Source organism: Dendropsophus ebraccatus, chromosome 15 (assembly GCF_027789765.1).
Source record: "Dendropsophus ebraccatus isolate aDenEbr1 chromosome 15, aDenEbr1.pat, whole genome shotgun sequence".
Lineage (NCBI taxonomy): Eukaryota > Metazoa > Chordata > Amphibia > Anura > Hylidae > Dendropsophus > Dendropsophus ebraccatus.
The window spans coordinates 64,430,822-64,444,327 of record NC_091468.1 but is presented as its reverse complement, the minus strand read 5'-3'; the positions used below and the strand labels follow the sequence as shown (position 1 = coordinate 64,444,327).

General features: G+C 43.9%; 1 protein-coding gene across 1 annotated transcript in view; it reads right to left on the bottom strand.

Moving 5' to 3' along the window:
• Positions 1–5,648: 5,648 nt before the first annotated feature.
• The window catches only part of SYNJ2 (synaptojanin 2), a 67,467-nt gene continuing 59,609 nt past the window's right edge, over positions 5,649–13,506 (bottom strand). Inside the window, exons 22-27 of the mRNA XM_069954598.1 lie at positions 13,073–13,240; positions 12,260–12,391; positions 10,341–10,405; positions 8,788–8,896; positions 7,387–7,583; positions 5,649–6,644 (exon numbers count right to left, since the gene is read on the bottom strand). Coding sequence (XP_069810699.1) covers positions 5,649–6,644; positions 7,387–7,583; positions 8,788–8,896; positions 10,341–10,405; positions 12,260–12,391; positions 13,073–13,240 — 1,667 coding nt within the window. The remainder of the gene's footprint in view (positions 6,645–7,386; positions 7,584–8,787; positions 8,897–10,340; positions 10,406–12,259; positions 12,392–13,072; positions 13,241–13,506) is intronic.

Genomic DNA, 13,506 nt, shown 5'->3' with positions numbered 1-13,506 from the left:
CCCCTTCCCTCCATCCATCCCCTCCTTGTATATCCCCCTTCCCTGCATCCATCCCCTCCTTGTATATCCCCCTTCCCTGCATCCATCCCCTCCTTGTATATCCCCCTTCCCTGCATCCATCCCCTCCTTGTATATCCCCCTTCCCTGCATCCATCCCCTCCTTGTATATCCCCCTTCCCTGTATCCATCCCCTCCCTGTATATCCCCCTTCCCCTCCATCCATCCCCTCCTTGTATATCCCCCTTCCCTGTATCCATCCCCTCCTTGTATATCCCCCTTCCCTCCATCCATCCCCTCTTTGTATATCCCCCTTCCCTGCATCCATCCCCTCCTTGTATATCCCCCTTCCCTGCATCCATCCCCTCCTTGTATATCCCCTTCCCTGCATCCATCCCCTCCTTGTATATCCCCATTCCATTCATCCATCCCCTCCTTGTATATCCCCCTTCCCTCCATCCATCCCCTCCTTGTATATCCCCCTTCCCTCCATCCATCCCCTCCTTGTATACCCCCCTTCCCTCCATCCATCCCCTCCTTGTATACCCCCCTTCCCTGCATCCATCCCCTTATGTGTATATCCCCCTTCCCTCCATCCATCCCCTCCTTGTATATCCCCCTTCCCTGCATCCATCCCCTCCTTGTATATCCCCCTTCCCTGCATCCATCCCCTCCTTGTATATCCCCATTCCCTCCATCCATCCCCTCCTTGTATATCCCCCTTCCCTGCATCCATCCCCTCCTTGTATATCCCCCTTCCCTGCATCCATCCTCTCCTCGGCTGAACTTAATGGACATGCTTTTTTTTTCAACCGTACTAATTATGTAACATTTACAAAAAAAGGAAACAAATGTAAAAATGTAAATTGGTTTTATTTAGTCTTTTGCTTTTACACCATGTAAAAATATTGTAATCGTTTGCTTTGAGAATCGTAAAGTTCTGGTCGGAAAAAAAACATGAAAGTTATATGCACAGTATAGCTGAAAGTATCACTGAGAAGCAGAGGCGGTGTACAAAGCTTTAGGCCAGGGATGGGGAACCTTCAGTCCTCCAGCTGTTGCAAAACTACAATTTCCAGCATGCCTGGACAGCCAAAGCCGAAGGCATGATGGGAATTGTAGTTTAGTACCAGCTGGAGGGCCGAAGGTTCCCTACCTCTGCATTAGGCAAACAGTCTTCATCCATAGAGCAGTGAATGTGCTTTGCAAGTATATTTGATGGATTCTTCACACAGAATAATATTGAATATTTAATATACAGGACACTACTATGTAAGGGGAGGGGTAGAACCTATTCTTACCACAGGGAATGTGCTCTCTGTTTGGTAACATTGGTTACTCCTATCTATATAAATAGTTACTTGTGCTATTCTGTTCTCTGTACCACAAATGTAAACATCTCGGGGGAGATTTATCATACATGGTGTAAAGTGAAACTGGCCCAGTTGCCCCTAGCAACCAATCAGATTCCACTTTACATTCCTCACAGACTCTTTGGAAAATGAAAGGTGGAATCTGATTGGTTGCTAGGGGCAACTGAGCCAGTCTCACTTTACTTTGTTTGATAAATCTCCCCCCTCATCTTTATCGCCACTAGGGTGAAGTAGGTCGTAAAGAGCCACAATATTACATGAATGAAAAATCACATCATGATAATTATGCATAAAAAAACACATAAAAAACAATGGTTAAAGTGTTACACAGGCAATTCTGCGCTTACAGGGAAACTTTGTGTAATACCTGTGTGTACTGGGCCATGTAGTCACACTCATTGGGTAAGGTACGTGAAAATACTGAAACACTAACACCAGCCTTAAAGGGAACCTGTCACCCGTATTATGCGCAATTATGTGTGAACATGGCAGGTTCTCTGCGCCCGCTATTTAACGAATAGCGACCACAGAAAACTGACATGTCAGTTTTTTGCGTGGCCGCTAGTGATCCCAGCCGGATTGTATACTATGTGTATACACTCGGCCCAGGATTCCCTCTAGCCGCAGCACAATGTAAGTTAAGTATTAATCACGGCCATGTTGCAAATCCGCAACAACAGCCGTGATTAATACTTAACTTACGTTGTGTGAACATGGCCTTAAAGTGTATCGGTCATTTAAAATATTTATTACAGAAGCGATTTTTAAGAAACTCTGTAATAGGTTTTATTAGGTAAAAAAAGCCTCTTCCTGTACTAAAAAAGCAGTTTTTCTACCTCCCCCTTCACTTATCTGTTCATTATCAGGCAAAGCCGTCTTCATTACAGAGGAGCAAAGTGAATACGGATTTGCTGAGTCCATTATAACCTATGGAGGGGGGAGGAGCCGAGGGGGTGAGTGAGCAGGAAGAGGAGAGAAATAGCCCAACAATTTGCAGCCTGTCTGGGCACATAAAATGCTGTATTCACAGGTCAGAAAGGTCAGTGCTTATCTGGGAGCTTGGTGAGAGAAGATTGCAGGATGTAGTGTTGTGCAGGGCTGCCTTTTCTCCTCTCTGTGCTCAGTGATCCCCCTCTGCCCCTCCCCTCTCCATAGAGCATAATGTACACAGAAATCCTGCTTCTTCTTAAGTGAGGGGGGAGGTAGAAAAACATCTTTTTGAGTCTTGCTCTGTATGCTGAACACCGATTCTGTCCATAAGATGTGTCCATGCCCTGGCCCACCCCCAGTGTCCTCTATAGGCATATACAGACTCAGTGGTGGACACTGGGCGGGGGTGGGCATGGTCACATGTTTCTTCATGTTGGCCATCAGATTTTAGCTCTGTGAGGTACACAGGGAGCTGCTGTCAGTAAATGCTGTGACTACACTTACCAATACTGTACACTGAACTATTTTACTATAAAGTGGCCAACCCCTTTAAAGTGTGTGTGGTATTACAATTCAGTGACATTTACTTTAATGGTCCAGTTTTTAGAAGAAAGTGGATAACCCCTTTAAAAAGGAAATACAGCACTAAACCCCTTTAAAGCGAATGTACCAGCAGTACATTCGCTTTAAGTTTTTCACATGGATAGAACAGCAGTTAAATAAACCCATTACATTAAAAATACAGGATAAGCTGAGCAGTCTAATGTATGGCTTTGTTTGAAAGGTTCCTGGATAACTTGTAATCCATTCCCTCTATATTTCATAATTAAAGCCAAATGCTAAAACTAATTTATTTTTTGATTTAAATTTTTTTTTTTAATTCTTATTTTACTATACATTATTTGGAGGGATGCTGGATGTTGTCCGGAATTCTGGACGCCCCCATAGGGTTCTATGGGGCATCTGTGCCACAATTCCGGACAACTCTGGATGCAAATCCTCAACTCTGGATGCATAGCATGGTAGCCTGGACAAATATAGGACACAGGAGCACATAAAGGTAAATGCAGCGCTATGATTTATTGAGCCGGGAGCCGTTGGCTCCTGACGCTGATGATCACTCTTGTGGCCAGAAGCTTTATTGTACCACAACGCTGGAGGGGGGGGGGGGGGGGCGACCTCTTGTGGTATGAGTAACGTCATTTATGTGCACACAGCACCAGAAGCCAGAGGATGGCACCACTGTAGCAGGAGAATATTATTTTATTTTTTTTTTACTTATGGTTCTCTAAAGCCGCCTGAAAGCCTTCCGGATCAGTGTTTCCTGACCGGACGTGTGAAGGCGGCCTTATTAGACAGGTGGTCCTAGCCAGAGATTTACAGCTCTCTCTATACAATCAAAAGTAAGACAGTCAATCACTGAGTAGGACCGCCCACTTGACTACTAAGCATAGAATGGAGCAGAGATTTAAGTAAATGACAAGTTATACTCGAACATTTCTAACAAAGCGATATATCAGTCCAGCTCAGCTCCTCCAGTTCTATAACACGATGCCTGCAGACCGGGCTGCCTCTTCATTCCATTATGTGGTATAGAAGTTTTCACTGTGACTAGGAGTGCCAAGAAAGAAACTTTAAATATCTCTCTGCAAGAAGTCTTCTCAGATCCTGTAAACCCATAACAATTTAGTATATCTGTGTGTGCACTACAGTATAAGAAGTTTTCATACCTTAAAAGTTGTCTGGATGGCAGAATACGGCCAAATCTCTGGCTATTGGACATGGTTTCACCGGCACAGAATGATCAGGACTTAGACCCACCCCCTCGCCTCGGAGCAGAAGGCTTCAGCTGTATTCTGCTCCACGGACAACCCCTTTAAAGCAGTCCGTCAGCAGCTAAACAGGTGTAAAATAGAGTCTGTGGCTGCATAGACCCTCTCACCAGGACTCTGGGCATACCTTTATCTTTCTCCATAGTCCTTCACATAGCAGAGATATAAGTCTTTATATTAATATGTAAATTCGGTTTGAAGGAGTTATCCAAGATTGGCAAAAAAAAACAGCACCACCCCTCTCCCCAGGTTGTGTATGGTATTACAATGAAGCTCCATTTACATCAGTGGAAGTTGAAAAAACAAACAAACTGGAGACAAGATTGGTGCTGCTTGTGGAAGAACATGGCCACGTTTTTCTAAGCTTGTATAACTCCTTTAAGTGCCCAGTGAGTGTTCCCCAGCACAGCAAGAGATCATGGTTAGTCGGTCCATCTTCTCTTAGGGGCCTATTATACGGGACAATTATCGCGCAGAAAATTAAAATTATGTTCAAATTTAAACAATAATCGTCCTATGTAATTGCAGGCAACAGTCGAAAAATCATTGATTTAGATCTGACCCTAAAATCATCGTTAATCGTTTACTGTATCTCCACATTCGTTCACTAATCATTCAATGTAATTGCATCGTTCATTCATTTGCTGGGATCAGATGGAGCAAACAATCGTAGTAACCATCTTTGTAATGATCATAACTAACGACTATCGTTCTGTGTAATATGGTGAATGATTTCATGTTAACGATAAATGATCACGAACGAGATTTGTTTATCGTTAAAAACTGCTTTGTCTAATAGGACCCTTTTTCACAGAGATTCCGTGAATAAGGGGAGAAAGGCTGGCTAACTCAGAATCTTGCTGCGCTAAGAAACACCCTCTGGGCACTTGAGCCTCATTTGCATATTACCAAAAAGGCTTAGGGCCAGTTCAGAGTCATCCTCCGGTCTATGGGAGGCTCACACACCTCCTCTCTCCGAACGGACATGTCAATTCTTCCAAATGGAGAGAGGAGGCACGCGAGCCTCCCATAGACTGCCAGTATGACACTGAGGATGGCGGGATTCCGCCTGTTTTACTCCATGTGATCTGGCCCATATATCTCGGGGCTGGAAAGGACTTTGGAGATTTTAGAGAAGGTACTCCCAGATTCATGATCTCTGTTGAGCTGCTGTGGGAACTTTTTTACATTTAAAAACAACAAAAGCATGTGCCATATTGAACAAGGTAAAACTGCCTGCAGCATCCTTCAACGGGATCACTGGACGGAAAAGTAAGTGTGTTTAGGAAAATGTTACCATACACAAGTGAAACCTCGCCCTCATGCACATGTTCCGTGTTAAGTCCGTTACGGACTGCACACGAAACGTGGGAATAATGCCTACTGCAAAGTCTCAGGTACTCATAAACTGAACATTTTCCATACATCTTAGTATGTGTGACAACTATAAAGAGCTCTGCTCTTCAGCACGGACTTTATTTTTGTCAGTCCTTTAATGTTCATACGGTTCTTGCAGTCACCATGGAGATTCACAACTTTCTTTGGGAATTGTATTATCACCTTTTTCCTCATCTTGAAAAGCAAACCCGTTGCCGGTGAACCGCTCCATGGAAGTACCAGGACTTGTGGACTGAAATGTCACATTGTTATCAAAACCAGCTCCTTCAGAAGACCAGCTCCTTTGCGGCTCTAGTACTTGAGTAAAATTATTTTGATGATCCCAATTGTCCTTTGTGCTTGCCGTCTCGCAAAAACCAAAATCTACATTCGCTAAAGTTTCTTCGCTCGAACCGTTGTTGTTGTTTTTATTATTCGGCATTACATCATGGTGAGACAAACTGTTGATGCTTTGTAATACCTGAAGGTGGAAAGCTGCCGGAGCGGACTTCTTCCTTCGAGGGGGAACTGCCGGGGTGAAAGTAAGGTTGGACATCTCCTCAGAGGTAACGTTATCCTGGGTGGTAGACACAGTCTCATCACTCTTCTTGATTTCCTGAGATTTTACAATCTGAGAAGGTGGCGGTATTGTTCTGGGTTTGGGTATTGGTCGTGTTTTTGGAATGTCACCATTGGTTTTGGCCTCTTTTTGAGGTGTCGCGGAAACTGTTAAGGATGTGGAGGATATAGTGGTATCGGAGTGTAACTCAGTCTTTGGGGCTGGAATAGGTGCTTGGCAAGGCCCAGTATTCACATCGAAACCAGTACTGGATACAGAGGGTCCGATAAAACCTGCCAATTCCACTTTATTTGATGTGAGGGGGCCAGGATCTTTTATCGCTGGCTCATCCACAGGATCTAATATTATGAGGTCATCACACACCAAGTCGGGTTTAGGTATGACACCGATACTGGAATCAACTGAGTTTACACAAGGCTCAGGTTTTGGCTTGAGAGGAACTTTGGGTGGAGGCCTCAAATGTAATCCACCCTCTGAGATCCCACCATGATGCAAAGGTTTAGGAGACTCCGCACCAGGGGGTCCAGCCGGTTCCGTTCTCTGTTCCTGGTTAATCTATTAAAAGGGAAAAGAAATTAACAATTTAATTATCTCTTATGGTTGATAGGTTGGTGAAAAAGTGACTATAGAATCTGTTATATATGATGTACGTGGTAAATAAAAACATTTTTTGGATTAATAAAAGAATAAACCTGTAATAGTGCAGCTTTTATGTCTACAGAAATGTTCACAAAAATGAAAGCTGTCCTGTGATTGGCTAGATACAGGCTTAGGCCTTACTATAAAAAAAAATAAATAAAAATTAATAGATAGCACCTCCTAAAGTGTAAGGGCCCAATTACAAGCAGCGATAATCGCCCGAGCAGCTGACAGGCTGCTCAGCCAATCACAGGCCGCTGTGGTCCCAGCCTGTGATTGGCTGAGCACCTTGTCAGTTGACAGGCTGCTCAGACGCTGCTGCACCCGGGACTGGGAAGCTGCGGAGCACAGTAGAGAAGACCGGGAGCAGGGAGAGGTAAGGTATCAGGTGTTTGTGCAATCGTTGGCCGTGCATCGCCATTAAACGTAGTGATGCGCGGTCGGTGCCAGACTCCGGACGGAAGTCATCCCGGACTGCAGAGTGCTGGATGCATATTCACAAGGAGGTGGACAGATTGGTGCACCTAGGAGTGCAGTCACATCCGCAGTGTACCGAACTACCAGAGTATCATATTAATAAAACAGAAAAAATAGTGGAAAAAAAAAAAAAAGATTTAAATTCAATTGGGAAAACTCATTAACATGTACCATGACTTACTTCAGCGTTGACAGTCGTTCTTTGATGGGGAACTGGTCTCAAACCAGGCACCTTAGGAGGAGGTCTATGCGGGACTAACACGGCCTCTGCCTCTAGCGAATAACCAGGTGACACCTTGAAGGACACAGATTTGGGTTCGGCCTTTGGAAAACTCTGGTTTCGATGCAGTCCCGTTTTTACTTCTTCGTCTTGTTTTTCTAAAAAATTAAGCAGAATATTCTATTGAGAAATATTTCACTGGATACTACAGCCATTCCATTATTCTCTGTGCTCAACCCAAGATTTACTTAAAGGGGATAACAAAACAACAATCTTGGTAAAACGTAAAGGGTCACTTCACTCATTAATAAAGCCGGAGTTTATTGGACTCCATTGAAGGGGATGACATCCACAGTGAAAATGTACAATACAACTGATATACTGTGGATTTTAAAATCTGCACCGCAGGAACACTTCTGCATCCTAAGGCTACGTTCCCAAACAATATTTTTGGTCAGTATTTTGCAGCCAAAACCAGAAGTGGATGGAAAACACAGAAAGGCTATGTTCTCACACTGTTGAAATTGAGTGGATGGCCGTCATTTATTGGCAAATAATGGCCGCTGTTTTAAAATAACAGTAATTATTTGCTGTTAAATGACGGCCATCCACTTAAGTTTAACAGTGTGTGAACACAGCCTTTCTGTGTTTTCCATCCACGTCTGGTTTTGGTTGCAAAAATACTGTGTGAACATAGCCTTAGGATGAAATATGTAAAATCTCATCTACTTGTCTGCCACTATATTCTTTTGATGCGCACAGGAGATGCTGAGGAGGAAGGTACAGTGGGGAAAAAAAAAGTATTTAGTCAGTCACGAATAGTGCAAGTTCTCCCACTTAAAAAGATGAGAGGCGTCTGTAATTTACATCATAGGTCGACCTCAACTACAACGGTGCTCCGAACCATGGATTCAACTGCTAACGGGAACAACGCAGAAGAGTAAGGTAAGAGACATACCTTCCTCCACAGCGCCCCCTGCACAATAAGAGGCTATCAGCAGGTTAGATTAGTCTAACCTGCTGATAGTTCCCCTTTAAGGCATTACTGTAAATCAGACATGTCAAAAATCCCTGATTAGACAAAGTTCCTGCTGAGGCCCGCTACAATCCTGAGATCGCAGTGCCAAAAAATAAAGAGATGGCACTCTCAGCTGGACACTGCCCAAAACACACACAAAAAATACAAAGATAGGCTCACACTTGTGCACTTGAAATTGTAATGATAATAAGTAGCCATAGTGATCTTTGCACACCGCTCTGTACACGTCTGGGTCTTCAGTGCTGATCTGATAGGGGAAATAGATGCAACAAGACGCCTGGGTGTCTGTTAATCACATAATAGTCACTGAATCCAGCCTTCACCTTTGTTGGACTCCATGAGCCATTTAATGGTTTCTTCTGCCTCCTGTGGGGTCGTGGTTTTAATCTGCTTGACATTGTAAGGTTTGCTAATCCCAGATTTGTCCTTTGGCTGTGAAGAAAATGGAAAACATTAAGTTTCTGCAAGGTTCAGACAAATAACTGGATGGTTTTGTAATACGACACAGCAGTCATCTGCACAAGCTATTTCTATTTTCCTAAATTAAGAAAACCACAGAAGAATTCTGAAGGTTTTGTGTAATTCTGCCAAAATGTCAACACATTAAAGTGAACATCCGTCTTTTCACATTTTGTTTTTAAGTCCAAAAGTTTGTGTGAAATAATTTAAAGTGTCACTGTTGTGTGTTTTTTTTTTTTTTGTTGTTTTTTCAATCAATCGATAGTACAGGCGATTTTAAGAAACTTTGTAATTGGGTTTATTAGGCAAATCTGCCATTATCTACATTCAAAAAGACTTTCCCCAGGTCCCCGCCCCCCTCCTCTCTCTCATTCACTGCTCATTATCAGGAAATCTCGACTCTTTTACATCAGTCGAGCCCTGTGTAACCTATGGAGAGGGGAAGGGGGAGGAGGGAGATTAGTCACCAGCAGAGAACAAAGGATTACACAGTGGGAGCTGTGTGAAAGCAGGTATTCAGAAGTCAGAGAGGTCAGTGCTGACTTCAGAGGAGATAGCCTGGTGATGTAGCTGTAAATAAACTCTTTGTTGTCCTGTTTTGGTGCCTCATCTCCCTCCACCCCTCCCCTCTCATAGAGAACCACAAAAATAGGGGGGAGAGCTTCAAACTGCTTACACGTTTGCACCAGATGTTTTATCCAGCCGAGGTTCTACTCTAACCACAGTCTTCTTCTATCCTATATTGGGTTCCTGGAGAAGTGGAGGTGGCATCTTGTAAATGTTTAGGTCTCTTAGTGATGTCGCCATGCCAAAGCATTACCCCTTCATGTGAGTCCACTGTGTACCATGTACACCTCTGCTCTGACCCCCAGGGATAGTGGCACATATCTGCCCTTTGCTGTATATTATTCCTTTTTTCAGCTGCTTAATATTATGAAACAATTCTGTACAACATTTTGGACCTAAATAGATTTAAAGGGGTACTCCAGGTGGGAGAGCTTTTTTTACTATGGCCGGGGAGGGGGTGGATGAAAGCAACAACATACTCTTACCTCCCCAGTTCCAATACTGGGTCTCGCATTGTGCCGCTCCTGTCCCCAGATGCTTCCTGGTCTATGATGATGTGACATTCCAAGCCCGCTCAGCCATTTATTGGCTTAGTGGGGTCCCGCCTCTGAACGTCACGTCCCATGCCGCATCATAGACCAGAAAGCGCCTGGGGACCGGAGTGGCACAATGCGGGACCCAGCGTTGGAACCGGGGAGGTGAGAGGACATTGTTGCTTTCATCCACCCCCTCCCCGGCCATAGTGAAGAAAGCCCTCCTGCCCGGAGTACCCCTTTAAACTAAAAGAAAATGTATTTTTTTTGGATAAGACAATTATTTAACTACTTCATGACTGAAAGAGAAGACTTACAGGTTGCTGCGGTGCACCAGGGAGAAGCTTGACTGGGGGCTGGACAGATACTGGAATGCTGTTTTCTGCAAAGAGAACAATGTTACCACACAAAAAAATACTCCTTTCCTTCTACATAAGGCTTAATGCACACATCCAATAAATTTATCCGAATTTATCAGGAAATCTGGCTAAATTTCTGGACCCACAGGCTTCTTATTGGGCATGGACACTCTTCAGTATTTTTTTTTTTTTAAGGTGTCCATTCCGGAAAACAGATCAGGAAATTATAAAGTCTGTCCTATTTTCATCCGGAATTCTGGATGCGCTGGTGAGCCGGGTAAGCACTCGGGTAAGTGCTGCTGGGTGCTACGCCTAGTTTCTTAACAGTATGCGTTCCTCATTAGGAGTGAACACAGTTGAATGCAGTACTGTGTTTGCCAGGGCGAGGAGCCACTGGCTCCCTGCCCTGTCAATCACTCTTGTAGCCAGAGGCAGCATTATGCCTCCGTCAACAAGAGGCTGCTCTCTTCCCATCATTGCTGCGGCACATGACGTCACTTGCAGAGCAGGAAGGGAGAGGGAGAAGCCAGAGGAGAGCGCTGCTGTATCGGTGCAGCAGGTACTGTAAGTATGGCTTTTAGTTTTTTCAGTTTTTACTGATGGTTTTCTGAAGCTTCCGGACTGTAAAAACTGACACGGACGTGTGCATGCAGCTGAAGCCAGCCATGATATAAGTTGATATACAGACACATTTTTGTAATTTACTAAGCTTTACCGATTGCAATACTTCTAACACATTGGCCTGGGACACTAGTCTGTCCCCTCTGCTATTGTCTGGACTGAGGGGAACAAGGATGAGAAGCTACACTCTATGGACCTCTTAGATGTCTCTCAGCTGAAAGGGGTTCTCCAGCACTACAGAAACATGGCCATCTTCTAGAGACAGCACCGCTCTTGTCTCCAGGTTAGGTGTGGTTTGCAATTAAGCTCCATTCACTTCAATGGAACTAAGTTACAGAACCTGCACTCAAACTGGAGACAAGAGCGGTGCGGTCTCTGGAGGAAAGTGGCCATGTTTTTGTAGTGCTGGATAACCCCTTGAAGTTTTAATTGGGTGACTGCTATGTGTCCTGTTCATCTCATACAGCTGAAGGTTCACATGGGAAGAAATGAAAAGGGTCAGGCAGCAGAAATCCAACATGCCCAAACCTTTCCCGCTCTGACATCACCTATCAGGGAGGAGTCAGGAGACCCCCATATACACATACATCATTGAGTCCAGTCCGTTTATTATATCACTTCTGGTGTCCTTTTGAAGCATCTGTTATGTGTCAAACATCTTTTTGTTAGTTTTTTTTTTCCAGGCAGAACAAGCAATAATTCTTTTTTTTAGGACCCTGACAGTATCCTAAAGGGGCACTCCAGCTGTATACATGTTTTTATATGCGGCATATTTATGAATATGCTGGGAGTGGGAAGTTAAAAAAACAAACAGACACTGAGTTCCTGAATTCTGGTCCCTGCTTTGGGACACTTCTGGGTTCAGGGACGTGATGCCCACTCAGTAAGTCAGCGGCAGCAATTGGGTTCCACCTCTGTGTTTTTGTAACCACCCACTCCATGAGCATAGTCATAGAAAATATTCCGCTCAAATAACCCTTTTAAAAGTTATCCAGGTTACAAAAAAAAAAGTCTGCTTTCTTAATTAAAAAAAAATAAAAAAAAATAGCAGGACCCCTGTCCTTGGGTTATGTATGGTATCACAGCTCCATTGACTTAAATGGAACCAAGCTGCAATACCACCCACAAACTGAAGGCAGGGGTGGTGCTGTCTTTTGAAGAAAGACATGGTTTTCTAAGCCATTTGCCCAGCCCAGTAACATTCATGGTTTCATCGCCGTATATGCTGTGCTATATATTTATATATATGGTCTTACTTGGAGGTGGTGGTCTCTGAGGTGGACGTGACCGGGGCCTATTGGGAACAGACAGTGATCTGTTAGGGGAGCGGGAAGGCACCTCCCCAGCATCCTGCAGCTCTTTTTTTAAAGCCAACAAATCGGCATCATCTATTAAAAGAAATAAAATACAAGTATAATACAATACATTGTTCTCAGCTATAACAATAATCACGTGTGTTTGTTGGAGACCAGGATGGTGAGAGGCAAAAAAATTATTTGCACTCACAAGTCGCGAATCACTGGATATTTGTACTTTTTCAATGTCCTGTTTACCATCAGCACTGGGAGGGGTTGTTCACCAAAAACTTTTTCTTTGGGCTGGAATCACAGCAGTTTTGCTAGGATCAGCCGGCAGCTCATCAGGCTGGGGGCTTTGAAGTCTGTGCCGCTCCTCCCCTGGATGCTGGAAAAGCTGGATCCAGTCCTGGGAAACTTCCCCCTGTTTCCCAGGACTGGATCCAGCTTTTCCCGGCACTCAGAGCAGCACAGACTTCCAAGCCCACAGCCTAATGGGCTGCCGGATGATCCGAACAAAACAATTCACTTCGCTCCAACTGTGAATTCACTCAACCCTAGTTAAAACCATGGTGATCATTTAAAGAAAATGGTTATATATATACACACACACACACACACACACATACATACATATACCTGTGCCTTCCATAGAGAGTTGAATTCCCTTATTATATTTACCATATAGGTAAAACACCCTCACAGTGCACATTCATGAGATTATGTACAGCTACACCTTTTGACAGCAATGAGTTAGGTTTGCAGTTAGTATACCTTTAAATGAATGTGGCTTCTTTGGACTAGCAGTAGGAGGTTTACATGAGCCGGGTGCTTGTGCTGTACACTGCTGTTCATTCCCATGGGACACATCATCTGCTGCTGGTCTGTCAGTCACTAGATGGCGAGGCAGCACGTAATCCGAATCATCATCCAGGATGTCACCTGCGGCAAGAACCAAGAAATGTCAGGAATCTAGCGAGGAGCTTAACCCTACAGGAGGTGCATGCAGCCATGAGAGAATAATGTGTACAGCATATACACACACATACATACATATAATTATATATATATATATATACACACACACACTAATTATATATATTTGTATTATGTGTGTATAAAAAACAACATTATATATATAGAGAGAGAGAGAGAGAGAGAGAGAGAGAGAGAGAGAGAGAGAGAGAGAGAGAGAGAGAGATTTGTAA